Here is a 24679-nt window from a genome sequence, read left to right on the forward strand (position 1 = left end):
CTTGCGCTGGTTTTTTTTTATCTTTGTGGATTTATCCATTTGTCATCTGCGTAGTTGCTGACTTTTCGATTGGATCTCTGAGTGGACACCCAGATTGTTGGTGATGAAGTATTTCTGTTACTTGGTTTTCCTTCTACCAGTCTAGCCCCTTTGCTGTACGACTGCTGAGGTCCACTTCAGGCCCTGCTTGTCTGGGGTGCACCTACAGCAGCTGCGGAACAGTGAGGGATGCTACCAGTTTCTTTTTCTGCTATCTTTTTCCCAGGATGATGCCTGCCAAATGTCAGTCTTTTGGACATGGAGGCATCATGGAGCTTCTTGAAGAGACAGTCTGTTCTTTATAGGAGCTCAGTTGCTGAGCTGTGAGCTCTGTTGTTCATTCAGGGCTGTTGGGCTGCTATGTTTGATTCTGCTGCAACAGAGCTTATTAAAAAACCCCTTGTTTTCTCAAATGCTCTGTCTTGGGGGTTTGAGGCTTTGTTTTTGGATGTCCGTTGAGGTGTCCTGCCCAGCTAGGAGGCAGTCTAGACGCTATTTGCTTGCCGAGGATTTGTTCTGCTGTTGTGAGGTTCGCCCTGTTGCTGCAGGCTCTGCTTTGCTGCTGCGGTCTCCGCCACAGGCTATGCTCTGCGGCAGAGTCTCTCTGTTAGCAGGTTGCCTCGGCAACAGCAGGCTGCGTCAGCAGTGGGCGTGTATTTCAGTACGGGCGGGTTGCCTCGACAACTGCAGGCTGCGTCAGCAGTGGGCATTTATGTCAGTCGGGGCGGGTTGCCTCGGTAATGGTGGACGCCCCTCCCCCACGGAGCGCCTCAGGGACCGTCTCCACAGCAAGCATTTGGAATCGCCATTTTTTCTGTCCCACTGCACTACCCCAAATGCTGTGTTTCTGCAATCCCCTGGGCTGGCTCACTGTCCAAGTCTCCTTCAGTCTCAAGTTCAGCCCTCTCAAGTCTCAGGTTGCCGGTTCAACAGGGCACCCGGACAAGGACACCCTGTGGGGAGCTCTGGGTCGTGCCGGCCGCTGCCACCCCAGCTGCCGGCTTCTCCAGGCAGAGCCTCTGCTTGGTGTCCCGCGTCTCCTTTATACTTGGGAATTTCCCCGTTCTGTGGGCAACAAAGATCAGTCTGAAAATGCAGCTTTTACTCACGTATTTGCAGATTCACCGAACGCTTCAATCCTGGGTTGTTCTCACTGTGCCATCTTCTCAAGACTGCATTTTTCAAAGTTCATTCACATTTTGGTTCCTGTAAAAATATTCATGTAAGACTTATGGCAGTTCCTAAAAAAATTAAACAGAATCACAATATGATCCAGCAATTCCACTTCTGGGTCTATACCCAGAAGTGAAGACAGGAACTCAAACAGATATTGGTATGCCCGTGTTCATAGTAGCCTTATTCACAATACCCAAAAGGTGGAGGTAACCCGAGTCTCCATTGATGTACCAAAGTGTGGTAAATACATACAATGGAATATTATTTAGTCTTAAAAAGAAAGGAAATTCTGATACATGCTGAAACATGGGTGAAACTTGAAGATGTTATTCTAAGTGAAGTAAGCCAGTTACAAAAATAGAAATTATACATCATTCTACTTGTAGGAGATACCTAGAGTAGTCAAATTCATGGAGAGAAAGTAGAATAGTGGCTGCCAGGGACTGGTATCGGGAAATGGGGAGTTGTTGTTTAATGGGCAAGGAGATTCAGTTTGGGATGATGAAAAAGTTCTGCAGATGGGCAGTGCTCAGGGGCCTCCACAGAGACCCCACCTACCCACCCCACCCTTGGGCACTTCTCAGAAAATAAAAACAAATTTTAAAAAAGTTCTGGAGGCCAACTGTGGTGGCTCATGCGTGTAATCCCAGCTCTTTGGGAGACTGAGGTGGGTGGATTATGAAGTCAAGAGATCAAGACCATCCTGGCCAATATGGTGAAACCCCATCTCTTCTAAAAATACAAAAATTAGCTGGGCATGGTGGTGTGCATCTGTAATCCCAGCTACTCAAGTAGCTGAGGCAAGAGAATTTCTTGAACCCAGGAGTTGGCGGTGGCAGGGAGCTGAGATCACACCACTGCACTCGAGCCTGGTGATAGAGCAAGATTCTGTCTCAAAAAAAAAGTTCTGGAGATGGATGGTGATAATGTTATTGAGCAAAAGGGCTTGCTCCCTGATGCACTAGAAACCAATACTAAGACACCCGGTTTTTGAGAACAGAAAAGGTTTTCATTGCAGGTTGACCAACAAGGAGATGGGAATCCAGCTCAAATCTGTCTCTGTGCTGACTTTAAGGCAGTAATTTTATTAGAAAGCTTTAGAGAGTAGATTCTGGGATTATATTATAGCGAGTGGTTGGTGGAAGGAAAGGGAGGTCAGAAAAGTCCTCAGGTGTGTGCAGTTATATCTTTATGTTTTCTCATGGGTCACATGTGCAAATTCAGATGGAATTATGAACTATGTGGTGGCAATTCAGGCTGTTTTGCCAGCAAGATTTTTCTAGTTGGCCGTATTGGTTCCAACTGATTTCAGCCAGTTTTTTAATCTCACAAGCAGAGGGTTTTAGCATTTCAGCAACTCATTTATTTTCTTTTCTGCTATCCTACAAGCTCAAGAATTTCTTTTAATCACTGGCTTATTTAGCTGCTTAAGGTAAAATCAATAGTTGCGCAGCAGTGTGAATGTACTTAATGCCACTGAACCTTATCTTTATATTTGAAAATAATTAAAATGATAAATTTTATGTTGTCTATATTTTACCACAATAAAAAATGTGGTGATTTTTGACATGTATATAGAACACAGATTTGATTTGTTCAATATACGGATATCATATATTGGTCTTCTAAAAGATGAACTCACTTTCTCATTCTTTTTTAAAAAAATCCAAATAAAGTATGCTATCGTGGTAAACATATTTGTTGCAACTTGTAAACTCAGTTTGCTCCCTTATTTGTATCAACAGGAAAATCAAGAGGATCTGGGCCTTTGGGAAGAGAAATTTGGAAAATTTGTGGATATCAAAGCTAATGGTAAAGTTGAAACTGGTATAGTATTAAAACAGATGAGTCCAAAAAAGGCTACATAGTTTGATCTAAAAGCCCCTTGATCTTTGGCAACTACAACAGGTGACTTTAACAAAAGAACAGAAGTCCCTGATTGGATTCACTATCTTTCAATAAGGCATTGCAACAGAGAAATAGCAATTATATGCCTTTTGTGGGAAGCGTAAAACAAATATAAGCCACATGGAGGGGCCTAGATCAGCACACTGCTTGCACTGTCCATTAGGTAAGGCAGCTACAAATTCCACATTCACCTTTTTTTTTTTTTTTTTTTTTTTTTGAGACGGAGTTTCGCTCTTGTTACCCAGGCTGGAGTGCAATGGTACAATCTCGGCTCACTGCAACCTCCGCCTCCTGGGTTGAGGCAATTCTCCTGCCTCAGCCTCCTGAGTAGCTGAGATTACAGGCACGTGCCAGCACGCCCAGCTAATTTTTTGTATTTTTAGTTGAGACGGGGTTTCACCACGTTGACCAGGATGGTCTTGATCTCTTGACCTCGTACTCCACCCGCCTCGGCCTCCCAAAGTGCTGGGATTACAGGCTTGAGCCACCGTGCCCGGCCTTCCACATTCAACTTTTATGAGAGTGAAGAAATGAGAAACCCACATTGTAGAGCTCCTCATTTGCAACATTTCAAGCCAGTGGTTCTCAACCTTCTCTGGGCCTCCCCATCATTCTCATGGGTCTCACATGCCCATCTGTCACATTTCTCACCAGAGTTATTGATGGAATTTGGGTGGGGGTGAGTTTGTCTCTTTAGGAGATACCTTTCAGACACTTGGAGCTTATGCAGTTAGAAAAATATTCACTTTCCTCTTTCCTCCTCCCTGCCTTGTAGAATAACAAACCCTCTCTAATTTCCATCCTAGCCATCATTATCTACAGCATTGTATAATGATCAGGGCTGACAGAATGCCCCAAATTAAAAGCAGAGGTGTAGGTTTTTAGGCTCTCCTTTCTGTAACACCATAATTTTTTTATCTTTTATTTTTTTTATTACTTTTTTTTTTGAGCCAAGGTTTTGCTCTGTCACCCAGGCTGGAGTGCAGTGCTTACTGGATCGTGGCTTACTGCACCCTTGAACTCCTGGCCTCAAGTGATGCACCTGCCTCGGCCTTCCAAAGGGCTGGGTTTATAGGTGTGAGCCACCATATCTGGCCATGTCATCTTTTTTACTTTCTCGGTAGCATCTCTTTTCTGTCACAAGCTCGTACAAATAAGGACCATTTGATGTCAAATACTTGAGCCTAAGCATAAATTAAAACCCACTTTATACCTCCTAGTCATTTGCATTTTCCCATATCTCTAAAATAATCGTAAAAGGAATTTGCCTTTGGTTAAAGGAAATCTGTATATCTACAATCACAGAGGAGGTTAAAGGAAATTTATATAACTACAATCACAGAGGAGGAGTATTTGTGAGCAACCAGTTATGGCCCTCCTGGTGCCGTTGACATTTGCATTACTGGTAGGCAGTCATAGATGAGGCTGACAGTAAGAGTAAGTGATCAGGTGGAAGACATTCATTCAGTCATTTCATCTAGTGAAGACTGAAGCAATATTCTTAGCTTCCTAAAGCAAAGAAATATGTGATAAGGAAAATTTTGATTAGGAAAAAATCTAAAACTTATATTTTACAGAGAGAAAAGAGATTTACTGTAAAGAGGACACAGAGAGCTTCCTCACACAGCTAAGGCAATAGGACTAATATGTAACCAGAACTTTGCCTTATACATTTTTGTATCCCCACAACACCTGAATACATTATCTTACCGATGGTCAGTACACAGCATTTGCGGATTGATTTAGGTGAGCTCAGGTCTCTCAGCCTCTAGTTTGGTTATCTCTCTGCACTCAGAATTAACTGAATCTCCTTAAGTAAGTGTCCTTTTGAGAAGCAAAACTCAGTATCCTGTTCTCTACAGGCCCTTCTTCCATTGGTTTGGATTTCTCCTTGCATGAATTTGAGCATCTGTATGGGATCCCACAACATGCAGAATCACACCAACTTAAAAATACTGAGTAAGTGAAAACAAGAATTCTTATGGGAGGCTCACCAGGCTCAATCATCTCTGTATTGAGATGATTTGAAAGGAATATCTGTGAGCTGTCTGAGCCAGTGCTAATATGTGCCAGGCCTTTTCCTCCTTGATATTGCTTGTGAATCTTTAAGAACCTTCCTTGAATGATCACCCAAAGCAGTGGTTTTTTGTTTTTTGGTTTTTTTTTTTTGTGATGGAGTCTTGCTCTGTCACCAGGCTGGAATGCAGTGTTGCAATCTTGGCTCACTGCAACCTCTGCCTCCCGGGTTCAAGGGATTCTTCTGCCTCATCCTCCCAAGTAGCTGGGACTATAGGTGCATCCCATTATGCTGGGCTAATTTTTTTTTTTTTGTATTTATAGCAGAGACAGGGTTTCATCATATTGGCCAGGCTGGTCTTGAACTCCTGGCCTTGTGATCCACCCACCTCCACCTCCCAAAGTGCTGAGATTTCAGGCATGAGCCACCATGCCTAGCCAGTTTTCCATTTTTATTCTTAATGGTCAAATTAGATAACTGTAAAAACTATAATACTGAACCTATAGATATAGAGGAAGTAAAATTATGGAGCTGCTGTGATCAGTATAAAGGGAAGATCTTCATTCCTGGGTTTCACTTTTACCTCTCAAGGCCTTTTACGGAACCCTGGGAGAATATATCATGAAAAAATCACTGACCCAGAAAAAGGCTTTACCAAAATGGGACAGTGAGCTAGAGAATGGAATAATGTGGCATCTCATATCACCTTTAATTCCCTCAGGATTATCATGTCGGGCTAACACTATTAACAAAGACACCAGAGGCATCCAGACTAAGAGGAAATTAAACCAAAGAGAAACAGTCTAATAAAGTTGCCAGGTTCAGGTGCTGTTTACTTTCAGGTAGGCATTCTGATAAGTCCAGCAGAAACTGTGCTGCTGTCACACTGATTTGAGCTCTGTGCTCCCACCCCCAATTCAGTTCCCTGTCTTCCCCTGCTAAGAACTGTGGAAGCCTCTTGGACACAATTATTTTAACTGCAGAGGAGTGCTCACAGAATTCATCAGTGGATGCTTACTGTGTGCTTCCCTTTGTGGAGGATTCACAGGAGAGAGTCCTCCGCTCAAAGGATATTTAGGCCAGGTACAGTGGCTCACACCTGTAATCCCAGCACTTTGGGAGGCCAAGGTGGATACATCACTCCTGAGGTCAGAAGTTTGAGACCAGCCTGGTCAACATGGTGAAACCTCGTCTCTACCAAAAGATACAAAAATTAGCTGGGCATAGTGGTGCACACCTGCAGTCCCAGCTACTCAGGAGGCTGACTTGGGAGAATTGCTGAACCCGGGATGTGGAGGTTGCAGTGAGCCAAAATCGCACCATTGCACTCCAGTCTGGGTGACAGAGTAAGACCCTGTCTGGATAAAAAAAAAAAAGGAGATATTTAGAAAAGATGTCTAAGATGTGATTGGGTTAATGTCACAGGAAGTGGTGCCAAAGGAGTCAAAGGAAGAGGACCACATTCACCCAAATTGTGTCAGGAAATCTTTAGGGAAGTGGCAAGAGTTGAGCCTTCAAAGATGCTTGGAACCTAAATGTTTTTAGAGAAGAATGGAGCTATTCTATTTATTAATATTAATATTATATTTGTGATGGTAATTAGCGTTAATCTTTGTGTTTCAGGGATGGAGATGCTTACCGTCTTTATAACCTGGATGTCTATGGATACCAAATATATGATAAAATGGGCATTTATGGTTCAGTACCTTATCTCCTGGCTCACAAACTGGGCAGAACTATAGGTATTTTCTGGCTGAATGCCTCAGAAACACTGGTGGAGATCAATACAGAGCCTGCAGTAGAGGTGAGCATAGCTACATGTCATACTTAAAGAAGAAACAAAACCACTGCAGTGGAGTAAAAGTTCTTACCTTTGTAGACACTTCTCTGCCACCAAAAGCTTTACAGTGTAATCCATGAGTATCAGTAGTATCTACTAAAGAAACAGACTGTTACTTATATATGGCTGGATGTTGCAGGTTGAAGGGAAATTTCTCAAATTTTTATTCCATTCTTTTTCCAGTACACACTGACCCAGATAGGCCCAGTTGCTGCGAAACAAAAGGCCAGATCTCGAACTCATGTCCACTGGATGTCAGAAAGTGGAATCATTGATTTTTTTATGCTGACAGGACCTACACCTTCTGATGTCTTCAGACAGTACTCACGCCTTACAGGTATTTGCATGGAGAAGTGCCAGTTTCTTGTTCTGTTATGTATTCTATGTCCCATGTATCATCGTTGTAAGTTAATATTTGTTGCACACTTATGTGGAATTTATAAACATCTTACCCAAGTATTTTAATTAGCAGGTATTCCTGTTCCCACCCTCATCCCGTTCAGTTTAGTAAAATATTGCACTGGATCTAGAATGTTCTACTGTCTAATTCCTAATACTTGCCATCTGCTTTCCTAGGAGCTTTTAGCCCCTGGGCTAGCTCTACCATTATCTCAGATGACCAGTATCCCCACTTCAACTTTTCTATGTTTTTTTTCCATTAAAATATGCAACTGTCAGGCTGGGCTCAGTTGATGGTAAAATGGCCCAGACTTGATAGCCTCCCCCATTCACACACACACACACACACCATATATATACATATATATAGTGGCTTTAGCATCAGAACATTTTATCTTTAAAAGAATGCAAGCTTTTCTCTAAGATTAGAAACAAGGCAAGGCATTGCATTTTCCCTACTGTATTGGAATTTCTAGCCATAGAAATTAGGTAAGAAAAAGAAATAAAAGACATCCAAATTGGAAAATAATCCATAAGATTATAGGAGATGATATGATCCTATATATAGAAAATCCCAAAGAATCCACACTAGAGGCAGTAAATTCAGCAAAATTACAGGGTACAAGATTAATATATTAATCTGTTCTCACATTGCTATGAAGAAATACTGGAAACTGGGTAATTTATAAAGAAAATAAGTTTAATTGACTCATGGTTCTGCAGGCTGTACAGGAAGCATGGCTGGGGAGGCCTCAGGAAACTTAACAATTATGGTGGAAGGTGAAAGGGAAGCAAGCACATCTTACCTGGCTGGAGCAGGAGGAAGAGAGAGAGGGAGGAGGTGCCACACACTTTTAGACAACCAGATCTTGTGAGAAATCACTATTCCAAGAACAGCTAGGGAGGAAATCTACCCCCATGATCCAATCGCCCCCCGCCCCACCAGGCCTGTCTTCCAACATTGCGGATTAGAATTTGACATGAGATTTGGGTAGGAAAAAAATCCAAACCGTATCAACAATAACAAAAAAAAAAAAAAAGTTAGTTTTGTTTCTATATACCCACAATGAACAATCCAAAAAAATTAAGAAAACAATTCCATTTATAATATCCAAAAAATAAAATACCTAGGAACACACTTAACAAAGGAGATGAAAGACCCGGACACTGAAAACTATAAAACATTCCTGAAAGAAATTAAAGAAAGCCTAAATAAATGGAAAGACATCCCATGTTCATACGTTGGAAGGCAATGTTAAGATGGCAATGAAACAGAAAGTGACTTACAGATTCACTACAATCCCTATCAAAATTTCAATGGCTTCTTTTGCAGAAATGGAAAAGCTGATCTTTCATAGAATTGCAGAGGGACCTGAATAGCCAAAACAATCTTAAAAAAGAGAAACAAGTTGGGAAATTTATACTTCTGATAGGGTTTGGTTGTATCCCCATCCAAATCTCATCATGAATTCCCACGTGTTGTGGGAGAGACCTGGTGGGAGGTCATTGAATCATGGGGCAGGTTTTTCTCATACTGTTCTCATGATAGTGAATAAGTCTCATGAGATCTGATGGTTTTAAAAAGGGGAGTTTCCCTGTACAAGCACTCCTGTCTTTGCCTGCTGCCATTCACATAAGATGTAACTTGCTCCTCCTTGCCTTCAGCCATGATGATGAGGCCTTCCCAACCACATGGAACTGTAAGTCCAATTAAACTTCTTTTTCTTGTAAATTGCACAGTCTCAGGTATGTCTTAAGCAGTGTGAAAATGGACTAATACAACTTTTCAATTTCAAACTTACAAAGATATGGCAATCAAAAGAACATGCTACTGGCCAAGCACGGTGGGTTCATGCCTATAATCCCAGCACTTTGGGAGGCTGAGGTGGGCAGATCATGAGGTCAGGAGTTTGATACCAGCCTGGCCAACATAGTGAAAACCCATCTCTACTAAAAATTAGCTGGGCAGGGTGGCACGCTCCTGTAGTCTCAGCTACTCAGGAGGCTGGGGCTGGAGAATTGCTTGATCGCAGGAGGCGGAGGTTGCAGTGAGCAGAGATCACACCAGTGCACTTCAGCCTGGGCAACAAGAGTGAAACACCATCTCAAAAAAAAAACAAAAAACAGAATTGGGAATCTAGAAATAAACCCATACATTTATGGCCACCCAAAACACTGGGATTACAGGCACAAGCCACAGTGCTGTGTCCATGTCACCATTATAATTTCAATAAAGGTTCATGACCATTCCATGAAGAAGAAATAGTCTCTTGAGCATATGGTGTGAGATAGTTGGATATCTAGTTTCAAAAGAATGAAGTTGGACTCCCGTATTCAAAAATATGTTATATGTATTTCATATACAAAAAATAACTCAGAATGGATCTACTATGTAAGAGCTAAAACCATAAAGCTCTTAGATGAAAATGGGGGTAAATATTCATGAACTTGGATTTGGCAATGGATTCTTAGATATCACAACAAAATCATGAGCAACAACAATAACAAATACACTTAAGAATTCAATAACATTGAAAACTTTTGTGCATCGGAAGAAAGTGAAAAAGCAGCCTACAAAATGGGAAGAAATGTTTGTAGTTTCTGTATCTGATATGGGTCTCTTATCCAGAATATAGGAAGAACGTTCTACAACTCAAAAACAAAAAGAAATACTGAGCTCTTGGCCCATATTCCTAATGCTCACCTGCTAGACTGTCCACCACTGAGGGCATATACAGCCCCTATACCACAGCCAAGCAGTGACCCAGACTGCCATAGCCACCCTCTGGCACCATATTACAGAGCAAGATCCCCAGGCTGCAGAGAGACAACTTACAGGGCTCCTGGGTAGAAGGGCACTTTAGCAATGATAGAATCCATTTCTGTTTATAATGGTGACATGGACTGGCCACAGTGACTCACGCCTATAATCCCAATGCTTTGGGAAGCCACCAAAGTGCTTCCTTGAATTCAAGTAATCCTCTGCCTTGCTTCTCAAAGAGAGGCTGCAGTGAGCAATGTTCATGCTACTGCTTTCCAGCCCAGGCAACAGCATGAGACCCTGTCTCTAAAAAAAATTATTTTAATATCATATAATAGTGACATGGAAAAAATACAGCTGGATATTTAACATGAATTTGGATAGAGTAGCGCCAAAAGTTCTGTGACAGCCTACCTCTGTCACAGACATTGGAGAAAAACAGCTCTCAGTCTGAGGGAGATACGAGAGAAGGAAAGAAGATGAAAGCATCTTTAAGAAGAACTCAGATCGGATATGGGATTAAGTTGGCGAGAAAATATATACCCCAAGGGGTTCCTCTTTAAAGAATCTGAAGCACATAGCTACCCAGCATGGAATTTAAAACCTGATGAGGAAAGGGGGCATTTTCTCAGCAAAATTTCTAAAGGGTTTTGCTGCTGTCCCTTTTGGTGGCCGTGGGATTGCAGATTTATATTGGAAGGTGTCTGACAACTTCTGCCATCACCTTTTTTTTTTTTTTTTTTTTTCTAATTTTTTATTGCATTTTCGGTTTTGGGGTACATGTGCAGAACATGCAAGACAGTTGCATAGGTACACACATGGCAGTGTGTTTTGCTTCATTTCTCCCCTTCACCCACATTTGGCATTTATCCCCAGGCTATCCCTCCCCAGCTCCCCCCACCGCTGGCCCTCCCCTTTTCCCCCCAATAGACCCCAGGGTTTAGTACTCCCCTCCCTGTGTCCATGTGTTCTCATTTTTCATCACACGCCTATGAGTGAGAATATGCGGTATTTCATTTTGTTCTTGTGTCAGTTTGCTGAGAAAGATGTTCTCCAGATTCATCCATGTCCCTACAAACGACACAAACTCATCATTTCTGATTGCTGCATAATATTCCATGGTGTATATGTGACACATTTTCCCAATCCAGTCTATCATCAATGGGCATTTGAGTTGATTCCAGGTCTTTACTATTGCAAACAGTGCTGCAATGAACATTCGTGTACATGTGTCCTTATAGTAGAACGATTTATAGTCCTTTGGATATATACCCAGTAATGGGATTGCTGGGTCAAATGGAATTTCTGTTTCTAAGGCCTTGAGGAATAGCCACACTGTCTTCCACAATGGTTGAACTAATTTACACTCCCACCAACAGTGTAAAAGTGTTCCTATTTCTCCACATCCTCTCCAGCATCTGTTGTCTCCAGATTCTTTAATGATCGCCATTCTAACTGGCGTGAGATGGTATCTCAATGTGGTTTTGATTTGCATCTCTCTGATGACCAGTGATGATGAGCATTTTTTAATATGATTGTTTGCCTCATATATGTCTTCTTTCATAAAGTGTCTGTTCATATTTTTTGCCTAATTTTGAATGGGCTTGTTTGTTTTTTTCCTATAAATCTGTTTGAGTTCTTTGTAAATTCTGGACATCAGCCCTTTGTCAGATGGGTAAACTGCAAAAATTTTTTTCCGTTCTATTGGTTGCCGATTCACTCTAGTGACTGTTTCTTCTGCCATGCAGAAGCTGTGGAGTTTGATTAGGTCCCATATATCTATTTTGGCTTTTGTTGCCCATGCTTTCGGTGTTTTGTTCATGAAGTTTTTGCCTACTCCTATGTCCTGGATGGTTTTGCCTAGAAATTTTCATCTAGGGTTTTTATGGTGCCAGGTCTTATGTTTAAGTCTTTAATCCATCTGGAGTTAATTTTAGTATAAGGTGTGAGGAAGGGGTCCAGTTTCTGCTTTCTGCACACGGCTAGGAAGTTTTCCCAACACCATTTATTAAACAGGGAATCCTTTCCCCATTGCTTGTTTTTGTCAGGTTTATCAAAGATTGTATTGTTGTAGATATGTTGTGTTGCCTCCGATGACTCTGTTCTGTTCCATTGGTCTATATCTCTGTTTTGGTACCAGTACCATGCTGTTTTGATTACTGTAGCCTTGTAGTATAGTTTGAAATCCTGTAGTGTGATGCCCCCCACTGTGTTCTTTTTGCTTAAAATTAACTTGGCTATGCGGGCTCTCTTTGGGTTCCATATGAAGTTCATGGTGGTTTTTTCCAGTTCTGTGAAGAAAGTCAATGGTAGCTTCATGGGGATAGAGTTGAGTCTGTAAATTACTTTGGGCAGTATAGCCATTGTCACACTATTGATTCTTCCTAACCATGAACATGGAATGTTTCTCCACCTGTTTGTGTCCTCTCTTATTTTGTTGAGCAGTGGTTTGTAGTTTTCCTTGAAGAGTTCCCTTATGTTCCTTGTGAGTTGTATTCCTAGGTATTTTATTCTTTTTGTAGCAATTGCAAATGGCAGTTCGTTCTTGATTTGGCTTTCTTTAAGTCTGTTATTGGTGTAGACGAATGCTTGTGATTTTTGCACATTGATTTCATATCCTGAGACTTTGCTGAAGCTGCTTATCAGTCTCAGGAATTTTTGGGCTGAGGCGATGGAGTCTTCTAGGTATACTATCATGTCGTCTGCAAATAGAGACAATTTGGCTTCCACCTTTCCTATTTGAATATCCTTTATTTCTTTTTCTTGCCTGATTGCTCTGGCTAGAACTTCCAGTACTATATTGAATAGGAGTGGTGCAAGAGGGCATCCTTGTCTAGTGCCGGATTTCAAAGGGAATGCTTCCAGTTTTTGCCCATTCAGTATGATATTGGCTGTTGGTTTGTCATAAATAGCTTTTATTACTTTGAGATACGTTCCATCGATACCGAGTTTATTGAGGGTTTTTAGCATAAAGGGCTGTTGAATTTTGTCAAATGCCTTCTCTGCGTCAATTGAGATAATCATGTGGTTTTTTTTTTTTCGGTTCTGTTTATGTGGTGAATTACGTTTATAGACTTGCGTATGTTGAACCAGCCTTGCATCCCCACGATGAATCCTACTTGATCGTGATGAATAAGTTTTTTGATTTGCTGTTGCAATCGGCTTGCCAATATTTTATTAAAGATTTTTGCATCTATGTTGATCATGGATATTGGCCTGAAGTTTTGTTTTCTTGTTGGGTCTCTGCCAGGTTTTGGTATCAGGATGATATTAGTCTCATAAAATGACTTGAGAAAAATTCCCTTTTTTTAGATTATTTGGAATAGTTTCAGAAGGAATGGTACCAGCTCCTCTTTGTGTGTCTGTTAGAATTTAGCTGTGAACCCATCTGGACCTGGGATTTTTTGTGTGGTAGGCTCTTAATTGCTGCCTCGACTTCTGACCTTGTTATTGGTCGATTCATAGTTTCAGTTTCCTTCTGGTATAGGCTTAGGAGGACACAGGCGTCCAGGAATTTATCCATTTCTTTCAGGTTTACTTGTTTATATGCATAGAGTTGTCTGTAATATTCTCTGATGATGGTTTGAATTTCTGTGGAATCTGTGGTGATTTCCCCTTTATCGATTTTTATTGCATCTATTTGGTTCTCTTTTTTTTTTATCAATCTGGCTAGTGGTCTGTCTATTTTGTTGATCTTTTCAAAAAATCAGCTCTTGGATTTATTGATTTTCTGAAGGGTTTTTTGTTTCTCTATCTCCTTCAGTTCAGCTGTGATCTTAGTTATTCTTGTCTTCTGCTAGGTTTTGAGTGTTTTTATCTTGCTCCTCTAGCTCTTTCAATTTTGACAATAGGGTGTCAATTTTGGATCTCTTCATTCTCCTCACATGGGCACTTATTGCTATATATTTTCCTCTAGAGACTGCTTTAAATGTGTCCCAGAGATTCTGGCATGTTGTGTCTTCATTCTCGTTGGTTTCGAATAACTTCTTTATTTCTGCCTTCATTTCATTGTTTATCCAGTCAACATTCAACAGTCAGTTGTTCAGTTTCCATGAAGCTGTGCGGTTCTGGGTTGGTTTCTTAATTCTGAGTTCTAACTTGATTGCACTATGGTCTGAGAGACTGTTTGTTATGATTTCAGTTGTTTTGCATTTGCTGAAAAGTGCTTTACTTCCAATTATGTGGTCAATTATCTAATAGGTGTGATGTGGTGCTGAGAAGAATGTATATTCTGTGAATTTGGGGTGGAGAGTTCTGTAAATGTCTATCAGGTTTGCTTGCTCCAGGTGTGAGTTCAAGCCCTGGATATCCTTGTTGATTTTCTGTCCGGTTGATCTGTCTAATATTGACAGTGGGGTGTTAAAGTCTCCCACTATAATTGTGTGGGAGTGTAAGTCTCTTTGTAAGTCTTTAAGAACTTGCCTTATATATCTGGGTGCTCCTGTGTTGGGTTCATATATGTTTAGGATTGTTAGCCCTTTTTGTTGTATCGATCCTTTTACCATTATGTAATGGCCTTCTTTGTCTCTTTTGTTCTTTGTTGCTTTAAAGTCTATTTTATGAGAGATGAGAATTGCAACTTCTGCTTTTTTTTGCTCTCCATTTGCTTGGTAAATCTTCCTCCATTCCTTTATTTTGAGCCTTTGTGTATCCTTGCATGTGAGATGGGTTTCCTGGATACAGCACACTGACGGGTTTTGGATTTTTATTCAATTTGCCAGTCTGTGTCTTTTGATTGGTGCATTTAGTCCATTTACATTTAGGGTTAATATTGTTATGTGTGAATTTGGTACTGCCATTTTGATGCTAGCTGGCTGTTTTGCCCATTAGTTGTTGTAGATTCTTCATTATGTTGATGCTCTTTAGCATTTAGTGTAATTTTGGAATGGCTGGTACTGGTTGTTTTTTTCTATGTGTAGTGCCTCTTTCAGGAGCTCTTGTAAAGCAGGGCTGGTGGTGACAAAATCTCTGAGTACTTGCTTGTTCGCAAAGGATTTTATTTTATTTTTTCCTTATGAAGCTCAGTTTGGCTGGATATGAAATTCTGGACTGAAAATTCTTTTCTTTAAGAATGTTGAATATTGGCCCCCACTCTCTTCTGGCTTCTAGTGTTTCTGCCAAGAGATCTGCTGTGAGTCTGATGGGCTTCCCTTTGTGGGTGACCCGACCTTTCTCTCTGGCTGCCCTTAGTATTTTCTCCTTTATTTCAACCTTGTTGAATCTGATGATTATGTGCCTTGGGGTTGCTCTTCTTGCAGAATATCTCTGTGGTGTTCTCTGTATTTCCTGCATTTGAGTGTTGGCCTGTCTTGCTAGGTGGGGGAAATTTTCCTGGATGATGTCCTGAAGAGTATTTTCCAGCTTGGATTCATTCTCTTCGTCACATTCTGGTATACCTATGAAACATAGGTTAGGTCTCTTCACATAGTCCCACATTTCTTGGAGACTTTGTTCATTTCTCTTTGCGCTTTTTTCTTTGATCTTGGTTTCTCGTTTTATTTCATTGAGTTAATCCTCGACTTCTGATATTCTTTCTTCTGTTTGGTCAGTTCGGCTGGTGAAACTTGTGCATGTTTTGCGAAGTTCTCGTATTGTGTTTTTCACCTCCTTCAATTCATTCATATTCCTCTCTAAGTTATCTATTCTTGTTATCATTTTCTCGAATCTTTTTTCAAATCTTTTTTCAAGGTTCTTAGTTTGTTTGCATTGATTTAAAACATGTTCTTTTAGCTCACAAAAGTTTCTCATTATCCACCTTCTGAAGTCTAATTCCGTCATTTCGTCACAATCATTCATTGTCCAGCTTTGTTTTCTTGCTGGTGAGGATTTTGGTCCTTTCTAGGAAGCGAGGTGTTCTAGTTTCGGGTTTTTTTCTCCTTTTTGCATTGGTTTCTTCCCATATTTGTGGATTTATCCACCTGTCGTCTGTGTAGTAGCTGACTTTTCGATTTGGTCTCTGAGTGGACACCCAGATTGTTGATGATGAAGTATTTTTGTTACTTGGTTTTTTTTTCTACCACTCTAGCTTTTCCACTATACAACTGCTGAGGTCCACTTTAGGCCCTGCTTTTCTGGGGTGCACCTATAGCAGCTGCATTACAGTCATGAATGCTACCAGTTTCTTTTTCTGCTATCTTTGTCCCAGAATGATGCCTGCCAAATGTCAGTCTTCTGGGTATAGAGGGGTCAGGGAGCTGCTTGAGGAAACAGTCTGTACTTTATAGGAGCTCAAGTGCTGAGCTGTGAGCTTTGTTCATTCAGGGCTGTTAGGGTGCTACGTTTAATTCTGCTGCAGCAGAACTCATTTAAAAAAAATTTTTTTTTTGCTCAGATTCTCTGTCTCGGGGAGGGGGGGTTGGGCCTTTCTTTCTGAATCTCCGTTTTGCTGTCCTGCCCAGCTAGGAGGCAATCTAGTCAGTATTTGCCTGCTGAGGCTCAGCCTTGTTGGTGTGAAGTTTGCCCTGTTACTGCAGGGTCTGCCCCGCTGCTGCAGTCTCCGCCATGCTGCCATGGGCTACGCCCTGTGGCAGAGTCTCTCTGTTTTAGCAGGTTGCCTCTGCAATGGCCGGCTGCATTAGCAATGGGCGTGTACCTCAGTAGGGGCAGATTGCCTCGGTAATGGCGGACGCCCCCTTTCATGGTGCTGCACCGTCCTGGGTTCAACTGTGTCCGCAGGGAACCTCTTCATCCGGAGCCTTTGGAATCGCCGTTTTGTTTGTCCCACTGCGCTACTCCAAACGCTGTTTCCCTGGAATCTCCTGGCCTGGCTCACTGTCCAAGTTCCGTTCAGTCTCAAGTTCAGCCCTCTCAAGTCTCAGATAGCTGGTTCAACAGAGCACCTGGACCAGTGCGCTTTCTGTGGAGCGCTGTGTAGCATCACTGCGCGACAGCGCTGGCTCCCAGCTTCACTGGCTTCCCGCTGCACCAGCCAAAACCTCTGCCTGGCATTCTGTGTCTTTTTTATACCTGGGAATTTCCACGTTCTGTGGGCAACAAAGATCCGTCTGGAAATGCAGCCCTGAGTCACCCTCTCTGCGCGTTCACCAAGAGCTTCAATCCTGGGTTGTTCTCACCACGCCATCTTGAGAGAAGAGAGCCTGCCATCACCTTTTGATGAAGAATTTGAATCCAGCTTTGTGCATATAGTGGGGATTTTTATTTGAGCTTATGACACAGCTAACTCAGCAGGTGTTATGGTCCTAGGGTGGCTGCTTCACTTGTTTTTATTGGTTCTGTAAATGCTTCTTTACTAATTTTGTAAGATGAAAGAATAGACACTAAAATCATACTGACCTGTACTTGTACCTTTAGAATCAGTTAATAAGGATGTCAGACTGATTAATATCTACTGTAACAATTTGGCAGTGAATTTCTTTGGATATTATATATAAATATCTCAGTATAAATAGTTTTAATATATTAGTCATAATACAGTATTTTTAAAATTATCTGTAGCCTTAATTCTAGTAAAACACTTCATATTCCAAAAGAATGAGTAACAGTGCTATTAAAATCACTACATTAAAGGATTTTCCTAAAATAAATACTGTGGCCTTATATTTACACTACTGTGGAAAATATTATGTTATAATTTAAATGGTTTCAGGTTGTCAGATTATCTTCTAAAGACTACACTTAACTATGCTAATTGTTATTAAGTAATAAATAGAGACCAAGTTGCTGCAAATGTCACCGTGTACTTTATATACCAGAGTGTTCTCACTTTTGCAGCATATAAGGGCTTCAATTTCCAACTATTAGGTAATCAACTTGGGTAATGTTTTCTGTCGAAGGCACCTACTCAGTATCTTTTTCTCTCTATCACTCTGGATTGCTGAATTTAATTCTATCCTTTGTGCTCAACTTTTTTGTGCTCTTAAAATCAGTTTTATACTACAGGCCTACATTAATCGAAATAGCATGGTACTGGTACCAAAACAGAGATATACACCAGTGGAACAGAAGAGAGACCTTGGAAGTAACACTACACATCTACAACCATCTGATATTTGACAAACCAGACAAAAACAAACAGTGGAGAAAGGATTCCCTGTTTAATAAATAGTATTGGGATAACTGACTAGCCATGTGCAGAAAACAGAAACTGGACCCCTTCCTGACACCTTACACTAAAATTAACTCCAGATGGATTAAAGACTTAAACATAAAACTTAACATTATAAAAACCCTAGAAGAAAACCTAGGCAAAACCATTCAGGACATAGGCATAGGCAAAGGACTTTATGACTAAAACAGCAAAAGCATTGGCAACAAACACCAAAATAGACAAATGGGATCTACTTAAACATAAGAGCTTCTGCGCAACAAGAGAAACAATCATCTGTTGGTTGCTGTTAGAGTGAACCAGCAACCAACAGAATGGAAAAAATTTTTTGCAATCTACCCATCCAACAAAGGGCTAATATCCAGAATCTACAAAGAACTAAAACAGATTTACAAGAAGAAAACAAACCCATTCCAAAGTGGATGAAGGACATGAAGAGACACCTTTCCAAAGAAGACTTATATGAGGCCAACAAACATATGAAAAAATACTCATCATCACTGGTCATTAGAGAAATCCAAATCAAAACCACAGTGAGGTACTATCTCACATTAGTTAGAATGGCGATCATTAAAAAATCTGGAGACAGCAGATGCTGGAGAGGATGTGGAGAAATAGGAACACTTTTACACTGTTGGTGGGAGTGTAAATTAGTTCAACTATTGTGGAAGACAGTGTGGTGATTCCTCAAGGACCTAGAAATAGAGATTCCATTTGACCCAGAAATCCCATTACCGGGTATATATCCAAAGGATTATAAATCATTCTGTTATAAAGACACATGCACATGTATATTCATTGGGGCATTGTTTACAATAGCAAAGACCTGGAACCAACCCAAATGCCCATCAATGATAGACTGGACAAAGAAAATGTGGCACATATACACCAAGGAATACTATGCAGCCATAAAAGACAATGAATTCATGTCCTTTGTAGGGACATGGATGAATCTGGAAACTCATTTTCAGCAAACTGACACCAGAACAGAAAATCAAACACCATATATTCACACTCATAGGTGTTGAACAATGAGAACACATGAACACAGGGATGGGAGCATCACACACTGGGGTCTGTTGCAGGGGACTAGGGGAGGGACAGCGGGGGTTAGGGAGGTTGGGGAAGGATAACATGGGGAGAAATGCCAGATACTGGTGATGGGGATGGAGGCAGCAAACCGCATTGCCATGTATGTACCTATGCAACAGTCCTGCATTATCCGCACATGTACCCCAGAAACTAAAGTACAATAAAAAATATTTTTTTAAAAATTAGCTTTATCTTTTTTTTTTTTAATTTTTTATTGCATTTTATGTTTTGGGGTACATGAGCAGAACATGCAAGGCAGTTGCGTAGGTACACACATGGCAGTGTGTTTTGCTTCCTTTCTCCCCTTCACCCACATTTGGCATTTCTCCCCAGGCTATCCCTCCCCATCTCCCCCTCCCACTGGCCCTCCCCTTTTCCCCCCAATAGACCCCAATGTTTAGTACTCTTCTCTCTGCGTCCATGCATTCTCATTTTTCATCACCCACCTATGAGTGAGAATATGCGGTGTTTCGTTTTCTGTTCTTGTGTCAGTTTGCTGAGGATGATGTTCTCCAGATTCATCCATGTCCCTACAAATGACACAAACTCATCATTTCTGATTGCTGCATAATATTCCATGGTGTATATGTGCCACATTTTCCCAATCCAGTCTATTAGCAGTGGGCATTTGGGTTGATTCCAAGTCGTTGGTATTGTAAACAGTGCTGCAATGAACATTCGTGTACATGTGTCCTAATAGTAGAACGACTTATAGCCTTTTGGATATATACCCAGTAATGGGATTGCTGGGTCAAATGGAATTTCTATTTCTAAGGCCTTGAGGAATCGCCACACTGACTTCCACAGTGGTTGAACTAATTTACACTCCCACCAACAGTGTAAAAGTGTTCCTTTTTCTCCACATCCTCTCCAGCATCTGTTGTCTCCAGATTTTTTAATGATCGCCATTCTAACTGGCGTGAGATGGTATCTCAATGTGGTTTTGATTTGCATCTCTCTGATGACCAGTGACCATAAGCATTTTTTCATATGATTGTTGGCCTCATATATGTCTTCTTTCGTAAAGTGTCTGTTCATATCCTTTGCCCACTTTTGAATGGGCTTGTTTGTTTTTTTCCTGTATATCTGTTTGAGTTCTTTGTAAATTCTGGATATCAGCCCTTTGTCAGATGGGTAAACTGCAAAAATTTTTTCCCATTGTTTTGGTTGCCGATTCACTCTATTGACTGTTTCTTTTGCCGTGCAGAAACTGTGGAGTTTCATTAGGTCCCATTTGTCTATTTTGGCTTTTGTTGCCAATGCTTTCGGTGTTTTGTTCATGAAGTCCTTACCTACTCCTATGTCCTGGATAGTTTTGCCTAGATTTCCTTCTAGGGTTTTTATTGTGCCGGGTCTTATGTTTAAGTCTTTAATCCATCTGGAGTTAATTTTAGTGTAAGGTGTCAGGAAGGGGACCAGTTTTTGCTTTCTTCACATGGCTAGCCAGTTTTTCCAACACCATTTGTTAAACAGGGAATCCTTTCCCCATTGCTTGTTTTTGACAGGTTTATCAAAGATTGTGTGGTTGTAGATATGTTGTGTTGCCTCTGTTGCCTCTGTTCTCTTCCATTGGTCTATATCTCTGTTTTGGTACCAGTACCATGCTGTTTTGATTACTGTGGCCTTGTAGTATAGTTTGAAATCCGGTAGTGTGATGCCCCCCGCTGTGTTCTTTTTGCTTAGAATTGACTTGGCTATGTGGGCTCTCTTTTGGTTCCATATGAAGTTTGTGGTGGTTTTCTCCAGTTCTGTGAAGAAAGTCGATGGTAGCTTGATGGGGATAGAGTTGAGTCTGTAAATTACTTTGGGCAGTATAGTTCTTTTCACGATATTAATTCTTTTTAGCCATGAACATGAAATGTTTCTCCATCTGTTTGTGTCCTCTCTGACTTCGTTGAGCAGTGGTTTGTAGTTTTCCTTGAAGAGGTCCTTTACGTTCCTTGTGAGTTGTATTCCAAGGTATTTTATTCTTTTTGTAGCAATTGTGAATGGCAGTTCATTCTTGATTTGGCTTTCTTTAAGTCTGTTATTTGTGTAGAGGAAGGCTTGTGATTTTTGCACATTGATTTCATATCCTGAGACTTTGCTGAAGTTGCTTATCAGTTTCAGGAGTTTTTGGGCTGAGGCAATAGGGTCTTCTAGGTATACTATCATGTCGTCTGCAAATAGAGACAATTTGGCTTCCACCTTTCCTATTTGAATACCCTTTATTTCTTTTTCTTGCCTGATTGCTCTGGCTAGAACTTCCAGTACTATATTGAATAGGAGTGGTGAAAGAGGGCATCCTTGTCTAGTGCCGGATTTCAAAGGGAATGCTTCCAGTTTTTGCCCATTCAGTATGATATTGGCTGTTGGTTTGTCATAAATAGCTTTTATTACTTTAAGATATGTTCCATCAATACCGAGTTTATTGAGGGTTTTTAGCATAAAGGGCTGTTGAATTTTGTCAAATGCCTTCTCTGCGTCAATTGAGATAATCATGTGGTTTTTGTTTATGGTTCTGTTTATGTGGTGAATTACGTTTATAGACTTGTGTATGTTGAACCAGCCTTGCATCCCCGGGATTAATCTTCCTTGATCATGATGGATAAGTGTTTTGATTTGCTGTTGCAATCGGCTTGCCAATATTTTATTGAAGATTTTTGCATCTATGTTCATCATGGATATTGGCCTGAAGCTTTCTTTTCTTGTTGGGTCTCTGCCGGGTTTTGGTATCAGGATGATATTGGTCTCATAAATAATTTGGGAAGGATTCCTTTTTTTCTGATTATTTGGAATAGTTTCAGAAGGAATGGTACCATCTCCTCTTTTTGTGTCTTGTAGAATTCGGCTATGAACCCATCTGGACCTGGGCTTTTTTTGTGTGGTAGGCTCTTAATAGCTGCCTTGACTTCTGCCCTTGTTATTGGTCTATTCATAGTTTCAGCTTCCTTCTGGTTTAGGCTTGGGAGGACACAGGACTCCAGAAATTTATCTATTTCTTCCAGGTTTGCTAGCTTATGTGCATAGAATTGTTTGTAATATTCTCTTATGATGGTTTGAATTTCTGTGGAATCTGTGGTGATTTCCCCTTTATCATTTTTTATTGCATCTATTTGGTTGTTCTCTCTTTTCTTTTTAATCAATCTAGCTAGTGGTCTGAATATTTTGTTGATCCTTTCAAAAAACTAGCTCTTGGATTTATTGATTTTTTGGAGGGTTTTTCGTGTCTCAATCTCCTTCAGTTCAGCTCTCATCTTAGTTATTTCTTGTCTTCTGCTGGGTTTTGAGTTTTTTTGATCTTGCTCTTCTAGCTCTTTCAATTTTGACGATAGGGTGTCAATTTTGGATCTCTCCATTCTTCTCATATGGGCACTTATTGCTATATACTTTCTTCTAGAGACTGCTTTAAATGTGTCCCAGAGATTCTGGCATGTTGTGTCTTCATTCTCGTTGGTTTCGAAGAACTTCTTTATTTCTGCCTTTATTTCGTTGTTTATCCAGTCAACATTGAAGAGCCAGTGTTTCAGTTTTCATGAAGCTGTGCGGTTCTGCAGCCGCAGTCCCCGCCCTTAGGCGGAGTCTCTCTGTTGTACCGGGTTGCCTCGGCAATGGCAGGCTGCGTCAGCAATGGGCGTGTATCTCAGTAGGGGCTCATTGCTTCGGTAATGGCAGACGCCCCTCCTGCACGGAGCTGTGCCTTAAGGTAACCTCCTAACAGCGAGCTTTCGGAATCCCGTTTTGCTTGTCACACTGCGCTACTTCTAACGCTTTGTCCTGGGCTGGCTCACTGTTCAAGTCCCGTTCAGTCTCAAGTTCAGCCCTGTCAGGTCTCAGGTTGCCAGTTCAACAGGGCACCCGGAACGGTGCGCTTTTGTGCGGACCTCTGTGGAGGGCCTCTGCGCTCCGGCGTGGGCCGCAGCCCCACCGGCTGCTGGCTACACCAGTCAAGATCTCTGGCTGGCGTCCCGCATTTGTTTTATATCTGGGAATTTCCCCGTTCTGTGGGCAACAAAGGTCCGTCTGGAAATGCGTCCCTGACTCACCTGCTCCGCGCATCCAGCGAGAGCCTCAATCCTGGGTTGTTCTCACAGTGCCATCTCTTCTAGTACCCGATCAATTAGCTTTATCTTAAGCATGTCTGTGTCTACTGTTAAAGGCTGGAAATCGGGAAATAATAAATATTTGTTATATCCTTTAAAAAAGAAAAGAAGCCATACTTTAAAAGACTTTAAATAGAAAAAAAAATGAATCTTTACCAAATCCTTTAAAAAAAAAAACAAAAAGACAACCAAATTCTAAAATGGGCAAAGGATTAAAGAGATATTTCTGCAAAGAAGATATATAAATGAACAAGCAGCCCATGAAAATCTACTCAAGATCATTATTCATTAGGAAAATGCAAACCAAAACCACAGTAAAATATCACTTAACACCCACTAGGATGGCTAAATCCAAAAAATGGAAAAACATAAATGTTTATGAGGACGAAGAGAAATTGGAACATTGCTGGTGGAAATGTTTTATATGACAAGTATTATATGATCCACTCATACAAAGTAGTTACAATATGCAAATTTGTCAAGACAGAGATTAGAGGGGACTGAGAGATGTGATTGATGGGGAGTTACTGCTTAGTGATTAAGAGTTTCTGCTTGGGGTGATGTAAAGGTTTTAGAAATAGTGGTAATGCTTGTACTTCATGGTGAATGTAATTAGTATCACTGGATTGGACTTGGAAATGGTTAAAATGGCAAATTTTGTTATACATATTTTGCCACAATTTTTAAAAATTAATAATGTAATATGCCATAAAAACCCACATTGAATTGTGTTTTAGATGGGTAAATTGCATGGCATGTGAATTCAATAAAGCTGTTAAAAACAAATGTAATGCAGCATCATTTCTGCTGTGTTCTGTTGCTAAAAGCAAGCTCAGTGTAGCCCATGTTCAAGGGTGTTCAACTCCAGTTGTGACAGGAGGAATGACAGTTTGTGGATATGGACACCCATGCAGGAATAAGTGCTGTCAAAGCCCACTGCAGCTACATTCAACATTATTATTAGGGAGAATGCTGGTTTACTGTAAAGCACTTCAAAAATACTGGATCTCCCGCCATGTTCAAAAACATTAAAGATTATTTATTGATTCCTGCTGAGGGTTTAGCGCAATCATACACCATACACTCCTGTGTCTTTTGCCCAATCTAGTTATATCACAATTTTTGGTTAAATCAATATTAAGTGTTTACATTTTTCACATACTCAAGGATGATATTTTATCCAGTCTACTTCTTTCCATGGAGACTTTCTTCCCTGCCAGAGCTCTTTATCCTCCTCTTCCCATCTGGACCATTGCTCTCTAGGTTCCCTACACAACTTTCATCTCAGAACTTACCTTTG

General features: G+C 40.8%; 1 protein-coding gene across 23 annotated transcripts in view; it reads left to right on the forward strand.

Annotated features, from left to right (window-relative positions):
• The window catches only part of GANC (glucosidase alpha, neutral C), a 138259-nt gene that overhangs the window by 61061 nt on the left and 52519 nt on the right, over positions 1 to 24679 (forward strand). For all 23 annotated transcript variants that reach the window (XR_013520891.1, XM_054240555.2, XM_054240545.2 and 20 more), the window contains 4 exons: positions 2961 to 3027; positions 4986 to 5082; positions 6764 to 6944; positions 7164 to 7317. Coding sequence is in view for 22 of the 23 variants with exons in the window: in XM_054240555.2 (XP_054096530.1) it covers positions 2961 to 3027; positions 4986 to 5082; positions 6764 to 6944; positions 7164 to 7317 (499 nt within the window). In the remaining variant the exon portion in view is untranslated. The remainder of the gene's footprint in view (positions 1 to 2960; positions 3028 to 4985; positions 5083 to 6763; positions 6945 to 7163; positions 7318 to 24679) is intronic.

The sequence above is a fragment of the Callithrix jacchus genome, chromosome 8 (genome assembly GCF_049354715.1).
Source record: "Callithrix jacchus isolate 240 chromosome 8, calJac240_pri, whole genome shotgun sequence".
Classification (NCBI taxonomy): Eukaryota; Metazoa; Chordata; class Mammalia; order Primates; family Cebidae; genus Callithrix; species Callithrix jacchus.